Below are 26,595 nucleotides of genomic sequence, written 5' to 3' on the forward strand. Positions count from 1 at the left end.
CTACATTTATGAGACTAGAGACAGAATAAAGTGCAGATTTTGACAAATTTATTAAAACTCTGGAAGCTTGAGTTTCTCACGAACAGAGAACAGTCGCGGATACGACCGCAAGGTTTATGAAAGGGCCCAGAAGCAGCCTCAGAAACGCAGGAGGCGGGGCTTGTGCCTGCTCCGACCACACCCCCTCGTGTTCTAATAATCCCGCCCATGGGCCCGCCTTCTCCGGCTCGACATGCAACTCTAATTGGTGAGTTCTCTGACTTGTCTGAAGACCTCGGCGCCTATTGGGTCAACTACTGAACCGGGGTTGCGCACTTCCTGGCGTTGGGAACGCGGAGCGGACGTAGGCTTGCCGCCATTGCGGTGCGAGCGAGCGGCGGGCTGCGAGTGTGGGGGTCTGTGGGGGTGCGTAGCGGGCTTTAAGGGCTGGCTGCGGGAGGCGTGGTGGGCTCAGGCTGAGCGGCGGGAGGGATTGGGCCGGGCCGTGCCTACTCTGAGCGGGGCGGTACTGCAGGCCGCGGGTATCGACGCGTTGCTGCTGCGCCTCTTGTAGGCCCGGGCCCTGTTATTCCTTAATTGTTTTCTTCCGCCGCCCCCTAGATTCTCCGGACATGGCCGGAGTTTTTCCTTACAGAGGGCCGGGTAACCCGGTACCCGGCCCTCTAGCCCCGCTGCCGGACTACATGTCGGAGGAGAAGCTGCAGGAAAAAGGTGAAGAACGCGTGCGGGAGCGGTGCCTACGGGCCCGGAGATGGAGGGACGGGTGTGCGCGCGTGCGCATCGGGTTTGAACCCTTTCCCTTTGTTTTGACAGGTGTCAAAACATTAGGCGTTAGCGCGGTCATTAGCCCCCTCCCCCATTTATGTTTTCACCTGATCGGGTCTTGAAGAGCGTCTGTTATTTGCAGGCACTGATGCAAACAACGGAGACAACAGTAGCGATGCAGACAGAATCCCTGCCCTTACAGAATTTAAATTGCAATGAAGAAAGTAGAAAATAAAAATAAAAAAAAACTTTAAAAATCTATAATAAAAATGTTAGGCAGTGGTACATGTGATGAAGGAAAAAAATAAAGCAGAGCGAGTTGGTGAGAGAATTGGCTGGGAATCTCTTTCTGGATGCTGGCCTCTTTTTCATACATCCTGACAGGAGCTACCCTCGGGCAAGAGGTGGGGATGAGTAGGCTAAGGGTCCCTTAACTGAGTTCAGTCCCTTAAACTGAGCTATGTTTGTAGCCCGAAAATGGCAGCAATTACAGGCCAAGCGCTACGCGGAAAAGCGGAAGTTTGGATTTGTGGATGCTCAGAAGGAAGACATGCCCCCAGAACATGTCAGGAAGATTATTCGAGACCACGGAGACATGACCAACAGGAAGTTTCGCCACGACAAAAGGGTCTACTTGGGGTAAAGAACATCCTGGAATTTTTTTTTTTTTTTTGGAATCTGGCCCCTTTCCCTTCTCTCTGTCCTATAAGTTGTAGTCCTAGATAGCTGCTTTATCATTTGGGACGTTAATCTTCTAGGACAGCCTGTCTTGGTGATTAGAAGAGAGAAAACCACTAGGATCCTGTGATAGTTTCCAGATCTTCCAGTTATGGTCCAGATTTTACTTCCTGATCTGGGACTGGAGCTTTAATTTGTGCTGTTGGTGCTATGCTAAGATGTCCCTCTCTTTGAATGGGTTGAAGCCCAGAACAGGACACTGTGTGCATTCTTCTTGCCTGTTACTCCTCAGTGACCAGAATTCTCAGGTTTGGGAATAGTTAACTTCTGAGATCTCTGTACTCTTGTTTGTCTATGGCCTAAGCTGGGTGGGTACAAATGCCGTAGCAAATCCCTTTTCCATTTGGGCATAAAAATGTCAGCTACTTAATGAACTAGTCTAAGACAGCCATGGAAGTTTTGTTTATTTCAGAACTATTTCTTGAGAACTGTGCTAGGTGCAAGGGAACACCTAGCAGTGAATAGGAAGTGGTGGCCTTTCTGGAGCTTATAGTCTAGTGGCATGACAGACATGAGACAAATGGTTACAATAAAGTATCTGAATACTTTATTATTTATGGGAAAGTACAGAGAGAATAGAAAATGAGACCGTTTAAAAGCTGCCTTTAGAGGGAGAGCTGTTGATTTAGAGGGACTGAAACCCAGTATTGTGGGACTGTGAACTTTAAGACTGGCACAATTGGAGAGGGGGAGCAGAGTTCCTGGTCATGGAGGGCCTGTGTGCTAAATTTGGGAGTTGGACTGTAAGGCAGAATTTTCTGTGGGATATGATACTGTGATACCATGTTGCTTCTCTGCACGGAACAGGTAGCAGAACATCTTGTGATTTCTAATCATCTCTTCCTAATGCTGCAGTGCTTTAAAGTACATGCCCCATGCAGTCCTCAAACTCCTGGAGAACATGCCTATGCCTTGGGAGCAGATTCGGGATGTGCCTGTACTATACCACATCACTGGAGCCATCTCCTTTGTCAATGAGATTCCTTGGGTCATTGAACCTGTCTACATCTCCCAGTGGGGGTGAGAAGGGCCGGAATGTGGTGTGGGGGGGTGGTGGTGGTTGGGAGGCATTGGGTAGAAACCGTTGTGTGACATTGTTGGCTTCCAGGTCAATGTGGATTATGATGCGGCGAGAAAAAAGAGACAGGAGGCATTTCAAGAGGATGCGTTTTCCCCCTTTTGATGATGAGGAGCCACCTTTGGACTATGCTGACAACATCCTAGACGTTGAGCCGCTGGAGGCCATTCAGCTAGAGCTGGACCCTGAGGAGGATGCCCCCGTGTTGGACTGGTTCTATGACCACCAGCCATTGAGGGATAGCAGGAAGTAAGTGTGGTTGGAATAATTACCACTCTTGTGAGAGTTTTAGAAGTCCAGGGGTCCTGAGAGAGCAGTTGGTGGTGTGGCTTGGCTGGCTGGTATTCCTGTCTGACGTGGGCCTCTCTTTTTTTCCTTAGGTATGTGAATGGCTCTACTTACCAGCGCTGGCAGTTCACACTGCCCATGATGTCCACTCTCTACCGCCTGGCCAACCAGCTCCTGACAGACTTGGTAGATGACAACTACTTCTATTTGTTTGATCTGAAGGCCTTCTTTACGTCCAAGGCACTCAATATGGCCATTCCTGGGGGCCCCAAGTTTGAACCTCTTGTTCGAGATATCAACCTACAGTAAGTTGGACAGAGTAGGGATTTTAGGCGTCTTGGCTTGAATAAAATCTACTCTCGATCCTTAAGATCCATTGTAACTTCCAAACTCTTCAACTAGTCTGCTCATCTCTGATTTTGGATCTTAGGGACGAAGATTGGAATGAATTCAATGATATTAACAAGATCATTATCCGGCAGCCTATCCGCACTGAATACAAGATTGCTTTTCCTTACTTGTACAACAACCTTCCACACCACGTCCACCTCACCTGGTGAGAGAGCTGAAACACAGCTCGGGGGAAAGAGAAGGCTGGCGTTTAGGTTGGGCCAGGGGAAGGGAACCTTGGCTGACTTGTCTTTTCACCTTAGGTACCACACTCCTAATGTTGTGTTCATCAAAACTGAGGACCCTGATTTGCCAGCTTTCTACTTTGATCCTTTGATCAACCCAATTTCTCACAGGCACTCTGTCAAGGTGAGGGGAAGGGACATTTGACCTCAGCTCTTCAAAGAGAAATTTCCTGACTGTGGCTGAGGTGTTACTAGATAAAAATTCATCAAGAGGGAGATGTATTTTCCATCCTGTTAAGTGGTTCCACTTGAGCTATAAGCTGATTTGAGAGTCTGACACTTGGCTCAAACCATGGTATTGGTATAATCTTGGTTTCTGTGATTATCCATCTGGGCTTTATCGTTACTCCTCTGGGACTGTATAGTTTATTCTGGTTTGTTTCCGTTGCGTTCTTTTTTCCTGTTAAATCCTTTTATTGAGGTACAATTCACATACCATACAATTCACCCATTTCAAATGTGTAATTCCGTAGTTTTTAGTTTATTCACAGTTTTTTGCAACCATTAATACAACAAATTTTAGAACATTTTCATCATCCCTAAAGAAACCCCATTCCCATTAGCAGTCACTCTCCATTTCCCCTGAACCCCTTTGCCTAGTCAACTATTAATCTACTTCCTGTCTCGATAGATTTGCCTACTCTGGACATTTCATGTAAATGGAGCTATACAGTACATGGTGTTTTGTGACTAGCTTCTTACACATAGAATAATGTGTTTTTGTTAAGTGTTTATCCCTTTAATGTATTTGTTCTTCTGAATATAGAATAATGTTTTTGATGTTCATCCATGTCAAGACGTGTTCTTGACATGAACATGTCTGCTTCCCCAAGCCCAGTTTTTGGATCTTGGGTAGGAAGTGCCTGTAATATTTATGTCTTACGGTATTGGGGCTCCTTTGGGAGGCCTTTTGTGGTGATCCAGTTGGGGTGTAAGGAGTAATGTTTGCTTGCCTGGTTGGCCCTTGCTTGTTCTCTGCTCTCTTGGCCCCCTTTGCTCTGGCCGTTTAGGGCTTCTCTTGTCAGGCAGCCCAGTTTCCATGGCAGATGTAGGTACTCTGCGTGGCCCCAGACAGTTTCCCTCTTATCCCAGGTCTCTGTCTAGTTCAGTGAGAGCTGAACCCTTGCGGATTCTTCTTTCAGAGCCAAGAACCACTGCCAGATGATGATGAAGAGTTTGAGCTCCCAGAGTTTGTGGAGCCCTTCCTGAAGGACACACCCCTCTACACAGATAATACGGCCAATGGCATTGCCCTGCTCTGGGCACCACGGCCCTTCAACCTACGCTCTGGTCGTACGCGCCGGGCCCTGGACATCCCTCTTGTCAAGAACTGGTAAGGCCCTTTTCTACCTAGGGGGATGGTAGTGGATGTGTAGGAGAAAAGACTTCAGATGGGTGCGCATGCAGCCTTTACCAGAAGGGCTGGAAGGAGAGATGGGCCAAGCTCTTGCGGGTTTGTTTTCCCAGGTATCGGGAGCATTGTCCTGCTGGGCAGCCCGTGAAAGTGAGGGTCTCCTACCAGAAGCTGCTTAAGTACTATGTGCTGAATGCCTTGAAGCACCGGCCCCCTAAAGCCCAGAAGAAGAGGTAAGGTGCCTGAGGGCCCCTGCTCAGACTTCTTTTGTTCCAAAGGTAATCTGGGCTTACTGTCACTCTCCTCCTCATTCCCACCCCAGGTATCTATTCCGCTCCTTCAAAGCCACCAAATTCTTTCAGTCCACAAAGCTAGACTGGGTGGAGGTAGGACTCCAGGTTTGCCGCCAAGGCTACAACATGCTCAACCTTCTCATTCACCGTAAAAACCTCAACTATCTGCATCTGGACTACAACTTCAACCTCAAGCCTGTCAAGACACTCACCACCAAGGTGCCTGCCGTGGATCTTATGGGTCTCCCGGGCCTGAGGGATGGACTGGTTTTGCTCTGTCCCCCAAGGAAGGCATACATCCAGTTGGGACCATTGCTGATTAATGTTTTTTCCGTTCTTGGCATCTTCTCCAGGAAAGAAAGAAGTCTCGTTTTGGGAATGCTTTCCATCTGTGTCGAGAAGTTCTGCGTTTAACTAAGCTGGTGGTAGACAGTCATGTGCAGTATCGATTGGGCAATGTGGATGCCTTCCAGGTAAGGCTAGGTGTCCCCAGCCCCTGTCCTAGGTGGGGAAGCTGGGAGGAGCTGGCTGTAGTTTAAAGCCTGCGGCCCTTGTGTTACAGCTGGCAGATGGATTGCAGTATATCTTTGCCCATGTGGGACAGCTGACGGGCATGTACCGGTACAAATACAAGCTAATGCGGCAGATTCGCATGTGCAAGGACCTGAAGCATCTCATCTATTACCGCTTCAACACGGTGGGACCCTGCCCCTACACTCACTCTCTCAGATCCATTTTAACTTTTACATCTAGTCAGGGTGCTCTCCCGGGACCTATTTGGAGAGAGACTCTGAGTGTGTCATTACCGCCCTTTGTGAATCTCAGCACATCTCTCCCCACCTCCCTAAAGGTCTAAATAGGGAATTTTAGTTACTGGTTTCCGCCTTAAAATTTCTCATTTACCCCGTTTTTAGATGTTGAGATCCCAGAGTTTGTCCTTTTTTTCCCCCCACTGTCATACATGTGCCCCTCCTGCCCCATCTTTGCCCAATTTTGTTTCGTTGTTTAAATGAATTGCTAACTTGCATTCTTGACTTCTGCTTGGGATCATAGGGCCCTGTAGGGAAGGGCCCTGGCTGTGGCTTCTGGGCTGCTGGCTGGCGGGTCTGGCTGTTCTTCATGCGTGGCATTACCCCTTTGCTGGAGCGCTGGCTGGGCAACCTCCTGGCCCGGCAGTTTGAAGGTGAGTGGTTTTCTCTGTGTTCAGCTTCTCCCATTATCTCTTCAAGGGTGGATCATATGTGTTCCTGTTCTGTCCCCTACTCTTGTTTGAAACAGAGTCCCTTTCTGCTAGGTTGCCTGTAAGTCCCATTGTCTAATGAGTCTGACTTACTGTTCCATTTCTTATTTCGTCGTAACCATGGTTAGTAAGAGGGGCATGAAGGTAGAGACTTTATTAAAAGCAGTAAATCTTGCTTTTAATTATTTTCACTTCTAGGCCGACACTCCAAGGGGGTGGCGAAGACTGTCACAAAGCAGCGAGTGGAGTCACATTTTGACCTTGAGCTTCGGGCAGCTGTGATGCATGACATTCTGGACATGATGCCTGAGGGGATCAAACAGAACAAGGCCCGGACAATCCTGCAGCACCTCAGTGAAGCCTGGCGTTGCTGGAAGGCCAACATTCCCTGGAAGGTGGGTGTCTCCCCATCTCTGAGGCGGCATGGACCTCATCTTCCCGGGGTTGGGATCACCACTCCTAGACGTTGTTAGGGGGCCACGTGGCTCCCATCAGTTTGCTCATTGTGTGTTTTGCACTTTCAGGTTCCTGGGCTGCCAACGCCCATAGAGAACATGATCCTTCGATATGTGAAGGCCAAGGCTGACTGGTGGACCAACACCGCCCACTACAACCGAGAACGGATCCGCCGTGGGGCCACTGTGGATAAGACTGTTTGTAAAAAGAACCTGGGACGCCTCACCCGGCTCTATCTGAAGGCAGAACAGGAGCGGCAGCACAACTACCTGAAGGTTGGGCAGAATAGGCTGGGCTGGGTGTGGGGGCTGGGCAGGGCGTGGACTACGGAGTTTGGCCCGTGCCTTGTGCTAGAGGGATTGGCTACAGTGGGAGGCTAATTATTATGTCCACCTTGCAGGATGGGCCTTACATCACAGCAGAGGAAGCGGTGGCAGTGTATACCACCACTGTGCATTGGTTGGAAAGCCGTAGGTTCTCACCTATCCCATTCCCCCCGCTCTCCTACAAGCATGATACCAAGTTGCTCATCTTGGCCTTGGAGCGGCTCAAGGAAGCTTACAGGTGAAGAGTGGAGTAGATAGGTTCCTGTGGGAAGGTGATGGGGGAGAACAGCATCATCCTCAGGGTCCAAAGGCAGGGTTAGCCTCAGTCCTTTCTGAGCTTGACTTCCTCTTGGTTTTCTCATTCACCTCTCCTATTACCTTGTCAGTGTGAAGTCTCGGTTAAACCAGTCGCAAAGGGAGGAGCTAGGTCTGATCGAGCAAGCCTACGACAACCCCCACGAGGCATTGTCCCGCATCAAGCGTCATCTCCTCACACAGAGAGCCTTCAAAGAAGTGAGTGAAGTGCCTCCCAAGTTTCTTTTGGCTCTGCTATTCATTCATGGTGCCCAGGGTGGCAGGTTACCTCAGGTGACTGGTGGATTGGTGTGAGCCAGCTTCCCTGTCCCACAGGTGGGCATTGAGTTCATGGATCTCTATAGCCACCTGGTGCCAGTGTATGATGTGGAGCCACTCGAGAAGATAACTGACGCCTACCTGGACCAGTACCTTTGGTATGAAGCTGACAAGCGTCGCCTTTTCCCGCCCTGGATCAAGCCTGCTGACACAGAACCCCCTCCTCTGCTTGTGTACAAGTGGTGCCAAGGTAAAACTTCTGGGGTCACCCTTGAGGAAGGGAGGTGAATTGAGTTCTACATCGAAATTCTCCTTCAGGCAGCATAATTTGTTTACTGTCTTGCTGCGTGGTACCAAGGAAATAGTGTTGATGTCAAACTGAGCAAAGCAGACACTCCTAGCAATCCAGATGAGTGAACAGAGCGGTAGTGCGATTGGGGTCTGGACTAGATAGCTACCATAGGCAGGAGTCCCAAAAGGGAACGTCGAACCTGCTGGAGACCTGTCTTGTTTGCTCCTCAGGCATCAATAACCTGCAGGACGTGTGGGAGACAAGTGAGGGCGAGTGCAACGTCATGTTGGAGTCACGCTTTGAGAAAATGTATGAAAAGATCGACTTGACCTTGCTTAATAGGCTGCTGCGACTCATTGTGGATCATAACATAGCTGACTACATGACAGCCAAAAACAACGTCGTCATCAACTATAAGGTGTGTCTTAGCTGGGGAGCAAGGAATTGGCGGGCAGGGTCTAGCCCCTGAGTTAGGGTCTCCTGAGGGGACGACAAAAGAAGATGGGTCCTGGGGAAGCCTGGGACGTGGCTGTGGGTTAAGGGTTGTTATAAGTTATGTCTGTCTTTGTAGGACATGAACCATACAAATTCATATGGGATCATCAGAGGCCTGCAGTTTGCCTCATTCATCGTGCAGTACTATGGCCTGGTGATGGATTTGCTTGTGTTGGGATTACACCGAGCCAGTGAGATGGCTGGGCCGCCTCAGATGCCAAATGACTTCCTCAGTTTCCAGGACATAGCCACCGAGGCGGCCCACCCCATTCGTCTCTTCTGCAGATACATTGATCGCATCCATATTTTCTTCAGGTGAGGGCTGGCCTGGATTCTTATCCTTGCAGGGCATTGAGGGACATGCCCGGCGTCTGGAAGCAGTTGTACCTTAGTTGACTCTCTGCTGGGTTGTGGCAGAATGAAATTCCATGAGGAGGGTGGGGTTGGGGGTGGGCTCCATCTGTGCAGCTGTAGGTCTCATGGGGTCCTGGTGTATTTGGGCCTCAGCAATGTACCTTGCCTGGTGTAGGTTCACAGCAGATGAGGCTCGGGACCTGATCCAGCGTTACCTGACAGAGCACCCTGACCCCAACAATGAAAACATCGTTGGCTATAATAACAAGAAGTGCTGGCCCCGAGACGCCCGCATGCGCCTCATGAAGCATGATGTCAACTTGTGAGTCTAAGTGGGCGCTGCAAGGACATCATCCTGAGGGATTCAGAGAACAATTAGAGGGAGTTCTGAGGTTGTGGCCTGGATGGGAGGAGTGGACTCGGGCGGATATCATCAGTCTGGCCTTTGAGGGAAGTTCCTTCCAGGAGACTGATGTGACCATATATTCTCTGTGGCAGGGGTCGGGCAGTGTTCTGGGACATCAAGAACCGCCTGCCACGGTCAGTGACTACAGTTCAGTGGGAGAACAGCTTCGTGTCGGTGTACAGTAAGGACAACCCCAACCTGCTGTTCAACATGTGTGGCTTTGAGTGCCGCATCCTGCCTAAATGCCGCACCAGCTATGAGGAGTTCACCCACAAAGATGGGGTCTGGAACCTGCAGAATGAGGTACAGCCTGGGAAGGGGGCCAGGTACCTCTGGAGCTAATGGGGGTGAGGATCTCTGGCCCAGCTTTTCATTACCAGTCAGCTGCACCTTTTGTGGGCAGGGCTTAGTGGTGGGCCGAGTTGGTCTTGGTTCCTGTGGCAATACCAGAGACAAGTTAGCCTTGCCCTTGTGGTTTAGGTGACTAAGGAGCGGACAGCCCAGTGCTTCCTGCGTGTGGACGATGAGTCGATGCAGCGCTTCCACAACCGCGTGCGTCAGATTCTGATGGCCTCTGGCTCTACCACCTTCACCAAGGTAGGTTACACATGGCCCTGGCTTTCCTCCTGTCTGTCCTCTGCACATCTCACGTCCCTTTCAGCTCCTCTCCTGCTTTGCTCTCCTTCCTACCGCTGTCCACTATGCCAGTGTCCATGCTTTATGTGTCAAATCAACTCGGTTATTTTCTGAGAATTCCCTGTAGGAATTCTGCGGCTTCCTTCTGTGTAGTTGTGATGACTCTAAATTAAGGCAAGAATAGAAGTTGGATTTTTAAAATTTGAACAAAAATCACTGTTTTTGCATCTTCCCAGAGGCCAGTTATTCAAGTTATATAGCTCACCTTTTAATCAGTAACAGTGCGCATGGTATCTCAGTGTTTTATTTCTCCCTCACTTGCTTCCAAAGGCCTCGCTCAAGGCAGCTGGGATTGAAAAAGAATAATTTGAGGATTGTTAACTGTATATTTAAGTTTTTGCAAAGTTTAAAAAGTCACGTTGCTCTTTCCACTGTCTTTCCATGCCATTATAATGGTGCACGTAATGTCCTGGCAGATGCTCTCAAGAGCATCAATAATGCGAAAAAGAGGGAAATGCCAGCTTCTTACTAGGCTGTGCTCCAAAGTCATTGTCCAGTTTTTAGCTGTGATGACAAGGAGGTTACTCTGCCTCATCACTGATGATCTTGGAGCTGGGAAAACCGTGAACTTCTCAGGCCGGTTAAACAGATGTGCTGTGATCAGCCCCCGATTTGATGTGCAACTCAGAAATCGAGAATACTGGCAGAATAGTCGGCACCAACCCCATCAGTTTGGTTTCCTTGTACTGACAACTTCAGCTGGCATCATCGTTCGTGAAAAAGCAAAACAGAAAACACACAGGAGGGAAAAATCCTGGGATTCTTTTTCTAGGAATGTAATACATATATAGAAATAAAGTGCCTCCGTGGATTGAAAAAAAAATCACTTCATCCTGGTGTCCCTTAGAATAACTTAGCTGTAGCCTTTTTTTCTTTCATTCTGACCTTCATATCCCTTTATATGTGCAGCACATAAAGAATGCTTTAAATTTTTTAGTGATGCTTCTTTTGAGGATATATTTTCTTATCTTAATATTCCTTACCTAAAATTCCACATGATACATTTTTTTGGAATATAGTGCAAAGAAAAAGTTTGCCTTTTAGGTTACATTATTCCCTCTGAGGGTCAGATAACAGGAATTACGTTATTCATTCCGTTGGTGTTAGTTGCTAACTACTGCATTCAAGGCGTTCTGCACGCCCTACATGTAAGAGTTGCTGCCTTCACTGAGCTCGTCTACCTAGTTGGAGACACAGGCGCATAGTTGGGAGAACTATACTAGAATGCAGTCTTTATAGAGCGATTATATTATTTGGGAATCTGTGAGAACATTCTGTAATGAGTGTTAAGGAGAGAAAAGTCTTCCTGAAAGAAATAACGTGATGAGGCAGTGAGGGAGGACATACCTTCAGCCAGAAGTATGGAGAGGTAACTGGCTTGGTATATACAAAGGTGAGAGTTCTCTGGAGTAAAATTGTGGAGTTGGGACGCTTACAGATGGAGGCTGGATAGATCAAGAGCCAGCTCGTGGAGGGCATTGCATGTCTCATTAAGAGTCCTGTAAGGGTTGTAAGCATGGGAGTGGCTTTTTGAGATTTCTGTTAGGTGGTTCACTCTTGCAGCTGTGGGGAATTGGAGTTTCCTCTAAATAGGATATGAGGTCAGGTTTGGGGACTACTGCCAAAGTCCAGAGAAAAATGATGAGAGCAGTGAAAGTAGAGATGAGAGCGGAACAGATTTGATAAGGAGTTATCAGGTAAAATCAGCAGAGCTTCATTTTGGTGGGATGCCAGTGGGAAAGGAAGAAATCAAAATACTCAGTTTTTGGCACGGGTGACTAGGAGGATATTGGTGCCACCAACTAGAAGATTAAAGGAAGAACAGGTTTAGAGAAAATAAATGACTTTAGGATGTAAAAAGTTGGAGATTCCTGAGAACATCCAGGTGGAGGTGTCCAGCAGGTATCTTTATCGCGTTTCTTTAATTCCAAGATAAATATCTACATATATGTGTATCTTTTCCCTTACTGGTACCTCTTAAATTGTTGATCTCTTAGATTTGATGAAAAATACTATGCGTTTGCTTTTGGGGGGAGGTTAAAAAAATACTATGCGTTTGAAGCTCCAGGGAGAGAAATGAGGTGAGAAAGTAAGAGCAGTCAGGAGTAACTTAGAGGTTCGTAAAGAATGTCCAAGTGGAGATACTTTACACGGAAGCTTGGAGAATATGTCTGGGTTGAAGATAATAGATTTAGGAGTCTGTCAGCATAAGGGAGATGGTTGAAAGCTCAAGCGTGAGCAGGATTACCTAGCGTGAGCAGGAGAGTATAAGGAGTGAGAAGGGCAGAGGGACGAGTTTGGAACCATTGAGAACACGGAGCAGCAGTATAGCCAGACTGGGGAAGAGTGGGGTCATGGGAGCCAAGGCTATCAGGAATGGGGTAACCACTTAACAATTACAGTTGCCTGAGGGTACTTCAGTTAGATAAGGTCTGAAAAGTATCCATTGGATTTGGCAGTCAGGACGTCATTGGTGACCTTAGCAAGAGCCGTTTCAGAAATAGTAGGGATAGAAGCCAGATTGCAGTGGGTGAGGCTTTATGGGAAATGAGAGGGTGTAGACAGCAAGGATTGTCGATTTGCTAGAAGAGGGGAAAGGACGTTAGATGCCACCTAGAGGGAGATGTAAGTTAAGGCAGGTTTTTTTAAACGGGAGTGACTTGGGTGTGTTTTCATTAAGGAGCCAGTAACAGTTCAGAGTGTAACAGAAGTGTGATAACCTGAATAGGGTTAGTGTAACGGGCAAGCCGAGGGAAAGAACCTCTGAACCTAGTAGAAAAGAGGTTTGGATAGATGTGAATGTAAATAACATACCTTGAATTTTTCAACTTGGCCTGTGCTTGAGTGAGGGGCGTAGGGTGCTGGACTTCAGCTCAGTGGTGAGGGTATGATAGGATTGTTGAAGATACTATGCTGAGGGTACAGGTGGGTTTCAAGAAAATGAAGACAGCTCTCAGTGAGTGTGAGTTCTTCCCAGGGGCACTCAGCTACTCAGTGACAGGATGCAGAAAGTGGATAGATTATAGTGGTGATTTAAGTTTGGGGTTCTGCCATAGAGCTCTTGTGGAGTGGTAAGGGATTGAATACAGGGGAATCAAGGGTGGTAGCCCTTACTGGAATCCTGGATTGTGGGAGGGTTCGGAAGAAGAGACTAGTGGCCTTAGAAAAAATAGGGATCAATAATTGTCCAGGAAACATATTCTTTACCTTAAAGCGTTGATTATATCATTGGGCATTTTGTAGTTCGCTCTCTTTTTATATTGGTCTTTTCAAAGAACCAGCTTTGGTTTCAGTGATTTTTGTTTTTCTCTTTTCTGTTTGTTGAACTAGAAAATGTATTCATGGTTTATACTCTTTGTTTAATTTGCTCTTAGTTAAGGTTAAATGTTAGATGATCAATTTGGGACCTTTTTAATAGACACAGTCAAGACTGTGTAATTGCCTTGGGAGCACTGCTTTGGCTGCATCCCTCAAATTATGATAGGTCACGTTTTCATTTTCATTCAGTTAAAAATATTTTCTAATTTCTCTTGTGAGTTTTTATTTCACCCATTGGTTATTTAGAGGTATGCTGTTTAATTTTCAAATATTTGAGGTTTTCCACGTATTTTTCTGTTACTAGTTTCTAGTTTAATTCCGTTATGGTCAGAAAACATGGTCTGTGTAATCTTAGTTTTTCAAACGGGTTAAGACTTATTTTACGCTAGCATATATGGTTTACGTTGGTGACTGTCTCGTGTATATTTGAAAAGAATCTATATTCTGCTGTTGTTGGGCTAGTGTCTTAGAAATGTCAGTTAGATCCAATTGATTGTATTGGTCAAGTCTTTCTATATCCTTAGTGATTATTTTTTTTTTTTTGTCTGCTTGTGTCAGTTACTGAGAGAAGTGTTGGAAATCTCAAACTACAATTGTGGATTTATTTTCCCTTTCAAGTTCTTTTTTGGGGAGGGGGTGCGTCAGAGATACTGTTCGCTTTATTAAAAACATCCAAGCTTACAGCATAAAGCTGTGTGACATTTTTCAAGACAATTAATATATGCTTTTTTGAGCATGGAAGAATGTCTGAAGTTCAGACTGCTCTGGTATCTTCAAAATATTTAGTCAGAACAAAATTACGCACATAACAATTAGATACTAATTGTTTAAAAAGGCAAATAATCAGTCGAGACATTTTGTTGAACACAGCGGAAAGTTGGACAGTGTAATTGGCTTGCAGATAGAAAACCAAGGAGTCATCCAGGATACTCACAGACTTAGGGGGACTTGGGATACCAAAATGCAAACTGACAAACCTTTTGTCCAAGGAGCAATGAACCGGCATGTGGGCGATGACCAAGGACTGTGCCAAGTGCAATGCTGTAGCATGTACTTGAAGAGACAGCTAGAATTACAAACGGACTTTACAGCTGGCTCCTACATAAACACTTCTATAGATAGTAGCAACTCTGTGTATACCCCTGAAAGAACATGTATTGTTCATACACTTGGGCATAATTATATGGTTTTTTGAGTCTTATGTTTCAATGGGTCCGTCATGTTTTGCTTCACATATTTTAAAGCTCTTGTTATTTGGTATGTAATGTATTCAGGATTATTATGTCTTTTTAATGAATTGATTCCTTTATCATTGTGAAATGTCCCCCTTATTCCTGATAATCTCTGTTCTGAAGTCTGTTTTATCTAATATCAGTAGTGCCAGTCTAGCTTTGTTTTGTGTTTGCATGGATGTCTTTTTCCATTGTTTTACATTTAACCTGTGTCTTTATAATCAAAGTTCATTTCTTTTTTTTCAAATTGAATATTTTATTAACATGGTAGTTGTCTAAAGTTCATTTCTTGTAGACAGCATATACAGAGGGTGCCAAAAAAATGTTTACACATTTTAAGAAAGGAAAACTATTAAAATTGTAATAATATATATCAATAACAAAAGGTGAATACAAGTTATGTTTGACTTCTGCAATTACAAGAGGTGCTCAAAGTGGTTGCCATCAGCGTTCAGACACTTCTGATTATGGCGAACTACTGCTTGAGCAACGTTGACCAAAGTGGCCACTTGTGTACATTTTTTTGGCACCCCCGGTAGTTGAATCTTGCTTTTTTTTAAAAATCCAATTTGACAGTCTTTGCCTTACAAATAGTCTAAACACTTCAGTTAAGTTTAATAGATCTATCAATATAGTTATGTCGAAATCTGACATCTTTGTTTTTTATTTTATCTGCATTTTTCTTCTGTTCCTGCTTTCTTTTGGATTGAGTGGGGCTTTTTCCATGATTTTAATTTATCTTCACTCTTTGCTTATAGGCTAAACTTCTTTGTTTTATATTTTTTATTGGTTGTAAGGTTTACAAAATACATCTCTGGCTTACTACAGCCTACTGTGACCATTAGTCTACTACTTATATCACTTTCCATATAGTACGAGGACCTCACAATAGTACGCTTCCATTTACCCCCTCATTCTTTGTAATATTTTCATCATGTTTTAATTGTATGTGTATTATAAACACAATACTGTTACTATTTTTGCTGTAAACAGCCTTTATCTTTTATAGAAATTACAAAATGAGAAAAAATGTCTTTTATATTTTACCCACATACTTACTATTTCTGGTATCCTTCATTATTTTATGTAGATCCAAATTTCCATCTATATTGTTTACTTTCTGCTTAAACATTTCCTTTAACGTTTCTTACAGTAAAGGTCTATTGGCAATGAATATACTCTACCTTTGTTTGGAAAAGTGTTTTGCCTTCATTTCTATTAGTGTAAACCATTGTTTTCTAAATCAGTTTTACAATGTTATTAATCCCTTCAGAGTGTGTGTGTTTACTAAGTTCTTTTTTTTATTTTTATTTGGGGAATATTGAGGAACAGTGTGTTTTTCCAGGATGTCAAGTAGTTGGTTTTTCAATCTAGTTGTGGCAGGTGCAACTCAGCTCCAAGTCAAGTCGTTGTTTTCAATCTAGTTATGGAGGGTGCAGCTCATTGGCCCATGTGGGAATCAAACCGGCAACCTTGTTCAGAGTTCTAACCAACTGAGCCATCTGGCCGCCCCAGTTTTTATTTCTTCCATTAATTTTTAATAGGTTTTTTTCTCATCCCTTCTCCCTCCTCCCCCCAACCCTGGGATTACTTACTGTATTTAGTCTTATTTTAACAGTTTATATTGCCTCAATTCATTTTTTTGAGGTGAAATTCACACTTTTAAAGTTTATAGTTCAGTAGTGTTTTTCAGTATATTCGTAAAATTGTGCAACCATTACGCAATCTAACTCCAGAGCATTGTCATCACCCCTGAAAGAAACTATCCCCATTAGCAGTCACTCCCTATTGTTTCCCATCTCCCCTTCCCAGCCCCTGGCAACCATTAATCTACATATATGTAGAATCATACAATATGTGATCTTTTTTGTCTGGCTTCTTTCACTTAGCATAATATTCTCAAGATTCATCCATGTTTTAGTATGTATCAGTATTTCTGTCCTTTTCGTGGCTGAATAATATTGCATTATTTGGATATACCAAATTTTGTGTACCCGTTTGTCAGTTGATGAGCATTTGGGTTTTTCCCATTTTTTGACTCCTAGGAATAATGCTACTATGAAATTTATGTACACATTTTTTGTGTGGGCGTATGTTTTCATTTCTCTTGGGTACATATACCTAGGCGTAGAATTGCTGGATCATATAGGAACTGCCAGACTGTTTTCAGAGTGACTGCACCATATCACATTCCCACCAGCAGTATATGAGATATCCATTTTTTCCATATCCTTGCTAACACTTGTCACTGTCTTATAGCCATCCCAAAGGGTGTTAAGTAGTATCTCACAGTGGTTTGGATTATACATACTTTCCTGATGACTGACTTCAAATCTTTGTTCAGAACTAGGGAGAATATAACTAACTAGAGAAGTAGTCCATCTCCCCTGCCCACATGGCTCATCTATAATTACTTCTTTCCCACTATCTTCAGATTGTGAATAAGTGGAACACAGCACTTATTGGCCTTATGACATACTTTCGGGAGGCTGTGGTGAACACCCAGGAGCTCCTAGACTTGCTGGTGAAGTGTGAGAACAAGATCCAGACACGTATCAAGATTGGCCTCAACTCAAAGATGCCAAGTCGGTTCCCCCCTGTTGTGTTCTACACCCCTAAGGAGTTGGGTGGACTCGGCATGCTCTCAATGGGCCATGTACTCATCCCCCAGTCTGACCTCAGGTAGGACTTGGCTGAAAATCTTGCTAGACCCTGAGGGAAGGGGTCTTTACTTTTAGGCTTCATTTTTTTTCTCTAATCTTGATTATGCCCCAAAACAGGTGGTCCAAACAGACAGACGTAGGTATCACACACTTTCGTTCAGGAATGAGCCATGAAGAAGACCAGCTGATTCCCAACTTGTACCGCTACATACAGCCATGGGAGAGTGAGTTCATTGATTCTCAGAGGGTCTGGGCTGAGTATGCACTCAAGAGACAGGAGGCCATTGCTCAGAACAGGTAGGCATCCAGGAGGGCATAGCAGTCCTGTGGGGGGCGGGGAGTGACTTTGAGCCCTTCGTGAGGTTGGGGGCAGAGCCTGCCATATTTTTATGAAGAGAAGGAAGTGTTTATCGTTGGCCGGGGAGGTATGCTGAACTCTTCATATAAGTATATGTTTGACTTTGATCTTTTTTCTTTGGCAGACGACTGACCTTAGAAGATCTAGAAGATTCATGGGATCGTGGTATTCCTAGAATTAACACACTGTTTCAGAAGGACCGGCACACATTGGCTTATGATAAAGGCTGGCGTGTTCGAACTGACTTTAAGCAGTACCAGGTACATGGAAGGGATAATGGAGAAACTTTTCCCGAAATTAGACTCCGTGGCCATGATGCTAACCTGGGGCAGTAGGCATCTAGAAGCTTCACCATGCTTTCCTTGCCGTCTAGGTTTTGAAGCAGAACCCTTTCTGGTGGACACATCAGCGACATGATGGGAAGCTCTGGAACCTGAACAACTACCGTACAGACATGATCCAGGCCCTGGGTGGTGTGGAAGGCATTCTGGAACACACACTCTTCAAGGGCACTTACTTTCCTACCTGGGAGGGACTTTTCTGGTGAGGATTCTTTTCTCCCTTTACAGTGACCTGTTACAACTCTCTGAGCTCATCCCTTGTGTGCCATTGTTCTGTGGTGCATCGCAGACGCACCCCCAGGAGGTCAACAGCACTCTGGGAGAGGGCCGGTCATCACTTACATGATCTCTTCTGCTTCCCAGGGAGAAGGCCAGTGGTTTTGAGGAGTCTATGAAGTGGAAAAAGCTAACTAATGCTCAGCGATCTGGATTAAACCAGATTCCCAATCGTAGATTCACCCTCTGGTGGTCCCCAACTATCAACAGAGCCAATGTGAGTGTGGTTGGTACACATAGGAGATGGAAAGCTAAAAACAAGTGTTTCTATTTCCATAATTATGTCCTGAGAGCCAAAGTCTCTTGCTCTCTAGTGACACTCTCTTTTTCCTGTCAGGTATACGTAGGCTTTCAGGTGCAGCTGGACCTGACTGGTATCTTCATGCATGGCAAGATCCCCACACTGAAGATCTCTCTCATCCAGATCTTCCGAGCTCACCTGTGGCAGAAGATCCATGAGAGCATCGTTATGGATTTGTGTCAGGTGGGCTAGAATTGAAGGGAGAGGATGCCCTGAAAAGTCACATCAGCTCCCTTTTTGGGGTATGGGAAATCCACCCTGGAAGCTCTGAGAATGAGACTTCTATTGTGCTACCAGGTGCCACATTTTCACTGGGCTTTCATAACCAATTATAACCTTTCCACTTTTGCCTCTAGGTATTTGATCAGGAATTAGATGCACTGGAAATTGAGACAGTACAAAAGGAGACAATCCACCCACGAAAGTCCTATAAGATGAACTCTTCCTGTGCAGATATCCTGCTCTTTGCCTCCTATAAGTGGAATGTCTCCCGGCCCTCATTGCTGGCAGACTCCAAGTAAGTGCCTTATGGCCTGGCCCCGGGCATCCAGGAACCTTAGTTTTATTGTTCTAGCAGTACTTTTTTAAGAATTGTGTCTGCCTGCCTTTCTTTCTAACTTGGAACCAGTGCTGCCACTGGATCCTATCAACATCCTCAGCCAGGTCTGTTGATTCTTGTGGGGGTGGGGGGGGTCTTGCTGATCTGGCACAGGCTGAGGGGTGGGTTTTAAGATTTTGATATAGTAATTGAGAGTTCTTGTCAGAATGTTGGTTGTGCCAGTGGCTTCCTAGAAGCCTGTACTCCTGACCCATCTCTACCTGCAGGGATGTGATGGACAGCACCACAACTCAGAAGTATTGGATTGACATCCAGTTGCGCTGGGGGGACTATGATTCCCATGACATTGAGCGCTACGCCCGGGCCAAGTTCTTGGACTATACCACAGATAACATGAGCATCTACCCTTCACCCACGGGCGTGCTCATTGCCATTGACTTGGCCTATAACCTTCACAGGTAAGTTGGGACTCAGAAGCATGTATTTTCCATGAGTCCTATGCTTTAACATACACGTTGTTTACTTTGCCCGGGTAGGTGAGGTTTGGCTCATTCCTTCTCTGGGTCACTGATTCTTTTCTGCCTCTGTGTACATGATCAGACACTCGTCAGCCTGGCTGACAGTCTTTCCTTCCTCTGTAGATTTGCAGTTTGCCTTGTTCCTGGGGCTGCCAGCCTGGTCTAACTTTTCTTGCCTCTCACCTTCACAGTGCCTATGGAAACTGGTTCCCAGGCAGCAAGCCTCTCATACAGCAGGCCATGGCCAAGATCATGAAGGCAAACCCTGCCTTGTATGTGTTACGTGAACGGATCCGCAAGGGGCTGCAGCTCTATTCATCTGAGCCCACTGAGCCCTATCTGTCCTCTCAGAACTATGGTGAGCTCTTCTCCAACCAGATTATCTGGTTTGTGGATGACACTAATGTCTACAGAGTGACTATTCACAAGGTGAGAAGAGTTAGAGGCAATGTAAGGGTGTGGGACACTATAGATACCTATGGGTGGGGGGTGGTAGAGCAAGTGTGTGCGTATTGGAATGAAGGCAGCATGGTTGTGTCTAGGCCGTGCTAACTGATGGAATTGTTCTTTAGACCTTTGAAGGGAACTTGACAACCAAGCCCATCAATGGGGCCATCTTCATCTTCAACCCACGCACGGGGCAGCTGTTTCTCAAGATAATCCACACATCTGTGTGGGCTGGACAGAAGCGTTTGGGGCAGGTGAGTAGGTTAAAGGATAGAGAGGCTATAGAACCTGCTGCCTCTTCTTCTTTGGTATGTGCATGTGGGTGTATGAGAGGGAGAGAGAGAATCTCCTGTTTCTCTCTTTGAAAGATTAAGGGCATGAAGTATTCTATAGGAGGTTCAAGAGTGTGTGAGTTCCTTCATTATCTACCAGCTGGTCTCTCTGTTTCCTGAATCTCCCATCTCTAACCTATTTTGAACAGCGCTGAATCTCTCATCTCTAAACCTATTTTGAAAAATCACCTTTCTAAAGGGAACAGGTATTCTTAAAACATCACTTTCTTTTCTACCTGAAAGCCTTTGGTAGCCCCTTGCTGAATTAACTCTTCTTTGGCTTCCTAGATACTCGATATCTGGCTGGGCTGTAACCTGTCCAGCCACAGCGTCTCCTCCTTTATAGCATATGTCCTCTTAACAATTAGTCCAGGATCCTAATATCCCAAAACCCTGGTGTTCCTCTCCACCTCTGTGTCTTTGCTCATTTGTCTTTCTAGAATGAACTCTTCTGTTTATCACAGTCTTGTCCCTTAAGACTTGTTTCTTTGTGTAGCTCTTTATGACCTTTAGCCTTAATTTCTTTTGTCTCCGACACAGTGTAGTATAATCAAAGATCAGCTTGTATGAGTTTTGTGTAGCCAGCTAGGTTGGGTAAGGCCACTTGACACTTTTACTTTACCTCTGAAGTATCTAACATTGAATAGTAGTGCACAATAGAAACATAATTTATTTCAAGACTAGGATCTTCTGGTTGAGTTTACTTGGGAGGGTGGAGACTCAATTTCCATTTCCTTTTCTTGCTTTTCAGTTGGCAAAGTGGAAGACGGCTGAGGAGGTGGCTGCCCTGATCCGATCTCTGCCTGTGGAGGAGCAGCCCAAGCAGATCATTGTCACCAGGAAGGGCATGCTGGATCCACTGGAGGTGAGAAGTGGATGAGGTAGAAGAAAGGAGGGCCAAGCCCTGCAGGCTCTGTTTCTAATCTTGGATTTTATCTTGTCTCAGGTGCACTTGCTGGACTTCCCCAATATTGTGATCAAAGGATCAGAGCTTCAACTCCCCTTCCAGGCTTGTCTTAAGGTGGAAAAGTTTGGGGACCTCATCCTTAAAGCCACTGAGCCCCAGATGGTTCTCTTTAACCTCTATGATGACTGGCTCAAGACTATCTCATCTTACACGGTATGAAGCCACCTCATGAAGAGGGTCACTTCAAGAGAAGTGGGTTTGGGGCCATGAGAAAATCTTGTGCCTTAGCTTTCCCCACAGGCCCCTTGTGGGCCATTATCACGTCTTCAACCTGTGGATGGGACAGGGACTCTGTGTTCTACATATCAAGTTGACTCATGGTGAGGGGGTGTGGGGTGGCACCTTAGAGTTTGAAATCAGTTCCTGGGTTCCCTGAAAGGATAGAATCGAGGAAGGGGGAAGAACATCGAGTGGCTAACCTATGCCCACACTGCCCCATCTCTTCCCAGGCTTTCTCCCGCCTCATCTTGATTCTGCGTGCCCTGCATGTGAATAATGACCGGGCCAAGGTGATTCTGAAGCCAGATAAGACTACCATTACAGAACCCCACCACATCTGGCCCACTCTGACTGACGAGGAATGGATCAAGGTGGAGGTGCAGCTCAAGGATCTTATCTTGGCAGATTATGGCAAGAAAAACAAGTGAGCAATGGTGGTGGGGAGATAGATGGAAGACCCACAAAGGGTGACATCACTGGCTCAGTATATGGTTTGGGAAATTTTTAAACATTTGAGCTCAGAATCTGTTTCTCATTGTCTTGGAGATGCCTGTAGAAGACAGGTAGGCAGTGTCTTCAGAAAGTGTAGGAAGTGAATGTGTTTCGGGGCTTAAGTCTGACTCTTGGGCATAGTTTCTCAGCAGAGGCACTGTTGTCATTTTGAGCAGGGCATTTCTTTGCTGTCCATACATTACAGGAAGTTTCACACCCCAGGCCCCCAGGTACCACTGCTAATAGCACACGCACACCTTTCTTCCCTCTCCCTGTCATTGTGGCAAGCAAGTGTCCATAGTTTTCCAGGGTGACAGACAGTACCAGCTCTGAGAACGTGTTTTAAGGTTTCTGTTTCTGAGAATTATCCCGTGCCAGGGCATTTTTTATCAAGGAAAAGTGGGAGGTATGGATGCTGAGCAGGTTTGAGCATGGCTGAAAGGTGCACGTGCACAGGGCCCTCCCGAGATGTGACGAGTCTTACCAGTATTAGTACATCTCCACTTCACACTTCCTTCACAAGTGTCACTTGAGGATTATCTGGGGTAAGAGTATGGGATCCTTGTGGTGTGACCCACACTGTCCCCACAGTGTGAATGTGGCATCACTGACACAATCCGAAATTCGAGACATCATCCTGGGTATGGAGATCTCAGCACCCTCACAGCAGCGGCAGCAGATTGCTGAGATTGAGAAGCAGACCAAGGAACAGTCACAGCTGACTGCAACACAGACTCGTACTGTCAACAAGCATGGTGATGAGATCATTACTTCTACCACCAGCAACTATGAGACCCAGACTTTCTCATCTAAGACTGAATGGAGGGTCAGGTACTGTCAGGGGCGAGAAGGGTAGGGATGGAAAGGCCTGCTGGTGCTACGTAAGGTGCCTGGGTTGAGAAATGCTGACATCTCTCTCTACCTGTTTTTTAGGGCCATCTCTGCTGCCAACCTGCACCTAAGGACCAATCACATCTATGTTTCATCTGATGACATCAAGGAGACTGGTTATACCTATATCCTTCCCAAGAATGTGCTGAAGAAGTTCATCTGCATATCTGACCTTCGGGCCCAAGTAAGTGTGTTCAACCAGGCCACAGTGTGTACCCAACATTTTATGTGTCTAAAATGCACCTGACCCCTGACGTATCCTAAAACTTGAGGTGCTGGTTTCAAGATTGATGGATAAGTAAATATACAACGATAGCCAAAACAGCAAGGAGGGTTTTGGCCCCCACCAGATATCAAAACATAAAGTTAACAGCAATTAAAAGAATGATGTATTGCTGGCTTGGAAGTTATTGGCATATAGTTATACAGCAGATAGTTAGAAACAGATTCATGTGTGTATAATAAATGTGTATCAGGTCTGCAGGATTAAGGATTCCTTATGATACTGGAAAAGGACGCTAGATCCCTGTCTCACACCACTAACAAAAATAAAATCCAGGTGGAGTAAAGATCTGAATGTAAAATACTAAAACTGTAGAGTATTAGAAGAAAATATTTATCACTTAGTGTTGAGATAGCCTTCTTAAGACACAAAGCACAAATCAAAATTAATAATTTGTGTAACAAGGGGTACCACTAAAAACAAACTAAAAACAGAAAATATTTGCATAACCTAAGATACAATGGAGAAGGATCTAGAATAGGGAATTTTCAGACGTGGATTAAAAAAAAAAAAAGATAGGGCCGGCCCTGTGGCTCAGGTGGTTAGAGCTCCATGCTCCTAATTTCGAAGGCTGCCGGTTCGGTTCCCACATGGGCCAGTGGGCTCTCAACCACAAGGTTGCTAGTTCAATTCCTTGAGTCCCGCAAGGGATGGTGGGGTCCGGCCCCTGCAACTAAGATTGAACACGGCACCTTGAGCTGAGCTGCCTCCCGGATGGCTCAGTTGGTGGGAGCATGTCCTCTCAACTACAAGGTTGCCAGTTTGATTCCTCAACTCCCGCAAGGGATGCTGGGCTGCACCCCCTGCAACTAGCAGTGGCAACTGGAGCTAAGCTGCGCCCTCCACAACTAAGATTGAAAGGACAACAACTTGACTTGGAAAAAAATCCTGGAAGTACACACTGTTCCCCAATAAAGTCCTGTTCCCCTTCCCCAATAAAATTTAAAAAAAAAAAAAAAAGATAACCGTAGAAGAGTGGGCAAAGAATATGCAGGTAGTTCAAGAAAGAAACCCCAGATGGCAAATATATGAAATATATGAAAAGATGCTCATCTTTACTAATAATCAGGAAAATTCATGTTTTATAAAACACATTTGTGGCCTCTGGTTGGTGAACTTGAAAAGATTGTGAATATTATGTGTGGGTGAGTTTATAGGAACATAGGTTCTCTTTGTTGATGGCAATGTAAAATTTAAAATATGACCTAGAGGGGCCAGCCCAGTGGCTCAGGTGGTTGGAGCGCCCTGCTCCTAACACATAGGTCACCGGTTAGATTCCGACTTGGGCCAGTGAGCTGCGCCCTCTACAGCTAAGATTGTGAACAACAGCTCTCCCTGGAGTTGGGCTGCTGCCGGCTGCTGTGTGCTGCCGTGTGTTGCCATGACTGGACGGTAGTCAGCGTGAGTGGCCAGCAGCCGGCAAGAGCTGCTGTGAGCAGCCAACTGACTGGTGACTGGGCGGTGACCGACTGCCTCAGCCACGGGAGCGCAAGGCCTATAACAGCAGCATGGGCCAGGGAGCTGTGTCCTACACAACTAGACTGAGGAACAACAGCTTGAACCAGAGTAGGGAGTGGAGGGAGCCGAAGAAGGGGGGTAAAAAAACCCCACCTAGTGCTGGTTTTACAGATGTGTCCACCTTGTAAATTCATGAGCTGTGTGCTTGCATGCTCATTTGTTTATGGATACTATGCTTAAATAATGAACTGAGGAGCGTGTGAGCAGTCTTTTTCCCCTGGATCCCACTCAAAGAGATTCTGATGTGGTAACTCTGAGATGAGGTCCATGTTTCATGTTTTGAACAAGCACCCCAGGTAATTCTGATACAGGAGATTCTGACCACATTTTCAGAAACTGTCCTTGTTCTTGGAGAAGGGAAGGAAACACAGGGCTGATAGCCCAGAGTCTAGGCTGGTACTACCATGTTTCCCCGAAAATAAGACTTAACCGGAAAATAAGCCCTAGCATGATTTTTCAGGGTGACATCTCCTGAACATAAGCCCTAATGCGTCTTTTGGAGCAAAGATTAATAACAAGACCTGGTCTTACTTTTGGGGAAACACGGTAGGAATCATTTTGGTTCTTGACCCCCTTTGTCTCCAGATTGCAGGATACCTATATGGGGTGAGCCCACCGGATAACCCCCAGGTGAAGGAGATCCGCTGCATCGTGATGGTTCCACAGTGGGGCACCCACCAGACAGTGCACCTGCCTGGCCAGCTGCCCCAGCATGAGTACCTCAAGGTCAGTGGGGGTGTGAGAGAAGGGGGGTTTCTGCTGTCAGGTTGGGAGAGGGAAGGCAGGCATATAACTCTCATAGTCAGGTTCCCGTCTGCAGACAGGGCTGTAAATAGCTTTTCACTGCTCTTTGCCTGTAGGAGATGGAACCCTTAGGCTGGATCCACACTCAGCCCAATGAGTCCCCCCAGCTATCGCCCCAGGATGTCACCACCCATGCCAAGATCATGGCTGACAACCCATCTTGGGACGGCGAGAAGACCATCATCATCACTTGCAGGTGGGCTTGAGCCCCCTTGTTAGTAGTGTGGTGGGGCTGGCATTGCAGGCCAGAGCCCAGCATGGTGGCCTGAGTTCTCACTTTGTCCTCATCCCTCTTCCAGTTTCACACCAGGCTCCTGTACACTGACAGCCTATAAGCTGACCCCCAGTGGCTATGAATGGGGCCGCCAGAACACAGACAAAGGCAACAATCCCAAGGGATACCTACCATCGCACTACGAGAGGGTTCAGATGTTGCTGTCAGACCGCTTTCTCGGCTTCTTTATGGTCCCTGCCCAGTCCTCGTGGAACTACAACTTTATGGGTAAGTGGGGGCACACAGGGAAGTCGGGGTGGGGTTAGGCCATCACACTTAGGGCCTGCCTCTGGTTTGGAGAAGGCCCAGGGGCGCCAGCTGAGTGAGAGAGGTGGGCCTTATTAACATTGGATGTTTTCATCTCCCCCAAGGTGTCCGGCATGATCCGAACATGAAGTATGAGCTGCAGCTGGCAAACCCCAAAGAGTTCTACCACGAGGTGCACAGGCCCTCCCACTTCCTCAACTTCGCCCTTCTGCAGGAGGGCGAAGTCTACTCTGCAGACCGAGAGGACCTGTACGCCTAGTCGTTTCCTCCTCCTGCTTCAGAATCCCCAAAGGCTGGAGCCTTTTACTCCACCACCCCCAAACAAGCTGGTGACATTCAGCAGCTTGGCCCCTTTTTCCTGTTTTGTGCCTGTTGTTGTGTCGTTGACCTCCTGATGGCTTGTTATCCTGAACTAAGTATAATAAATTTTGTATTAATTGGAATTTTTTATTTTTATTTTCCTCAAGCTCAAAATCTGGGTGTAGGATTGGCAGGAGGCCAGACTTGTTAATGGCAAGATGCTGGACTCAGCTTTGAGGGGGCATG

At 46.1% G+C, this 26,595-nt stretch overlaps 1 protein-coding gene and 1 pseudogene across 3 annotated transcripts; both read left to right on the top strand.

The window, feature by feature from the left end:
- The first annotated feature begins 325 nt into the window (after positions 1-325).
- On the top strand, positions 326-26,490 carry PRPF8 (pre-mRNA processing factor 8). 2 transcript variants are annotated; one of them, XM_081029777.1, is made up of 43 exons: positions 326-405; positions 601-711; positions 1,236-1,404; positions 2,359-2,523; positions 2,612-2,830; positions 2,962-3,174; positions 3,300-3,425; positions 3,523-3,628; positions 4,647-4,837; positions 4,972-5,091; positions 5,181-5,370; positions 5,505-5,624; positions 5,714-5,848; positions 6,205-6,334; positions 6,590-6,786; positions 6,916-7,122; positions 7,248-7,411; positions 7,560-7,686; positions 7,804-7,996; positions 8,269-8,456; positions 8,610-8,848; positions 9,063-9,209; positions 9,386-9,596; positions 9,774-9,890; positions 16,974-17,221; positions 17,320-17,499; positions 17,685-17,820; positions 17,934-18,103; positions 18,265-18,394; positions 18,515-18,661; positions 18,835-18,995; positions 19,304-19,495; positions 19,747-19,984; positions 20,128-20,256; positions 21,086-21,199; positions 21,281-21,454; positions 21,751-21,944; positions 22,604-22,843; positions 22,946-23,087; positions 25,290-25,430; positions 25,565-25,704; positions 25,808-26,010; positions 26,154-26,490. In XM_081029777.1, exons 2-43 carry the CDS (start codon positions 612-614, stop codon positions 26,306-26,308), a joined length of 7,008 nt encoding a protein of 2,335 aa, XP_080885903.1. In that variant the 5' UTR covers positions 326-405; positions 601-611; the 3' UTR covers positions 26,309-26,490. The 2 variants fall into 2 exon arrangements, with proteins under 2 accessions (XP_080885903.1, XP_080885904.1); XM_081029778.1 differs by having other exon boundaries at positions 341-395.
- Positions 9,902-10,761, top strand: LOC308489247 (small ribosomal subunit protein uS8-like; annotated as a pseudogene). The gene is made up of 2 exons: positions 9,902-9,921; positions 10,335-10,761. The product of its transcript is annotated as a small ribosomal subunit protein uS8-like (transcript).
- Positions 26,491-26,595: the final 105 nt, after the last annotated feature.

This window comes from Rhinolophus hipposideros (genome assembly GCF_964194185.1).
Source record: "Rhinolophus hipposideros genome assembly, chromosome: 20".
Lineage (NCBI taxonomy): Eukaryota > Metazoa > Chordata > Mammalia > Chiroptera > Rhinolophidae > Rhinolophus > Rhinolophus hipposideros.

Bases quoted from the DNA above. Each gene is read 5' to 3' on its own strand.
- PRPF8 (XM_081029777.1), top strand. From the start codon at position 612: ATGGCCGGAGTTTTTCCTTACAGAGGGCCGGGTAACCCGGTACCCGGC. The intron at 17,222-17,319 runs GTAGGACTTGGC...GCCCCAAAACAG, and splicing joins ATCCCCCAGTCTGACCTCAG to GTGGTCCAAACAGACAGACG. The intron at 19,496-19,746 runs GTAAGTTGGGAC...TCACCTTCACAG, and splicing joins TTGGCCTATAACCTTCACAG to TGCCTATGGAAACTGGTTCC.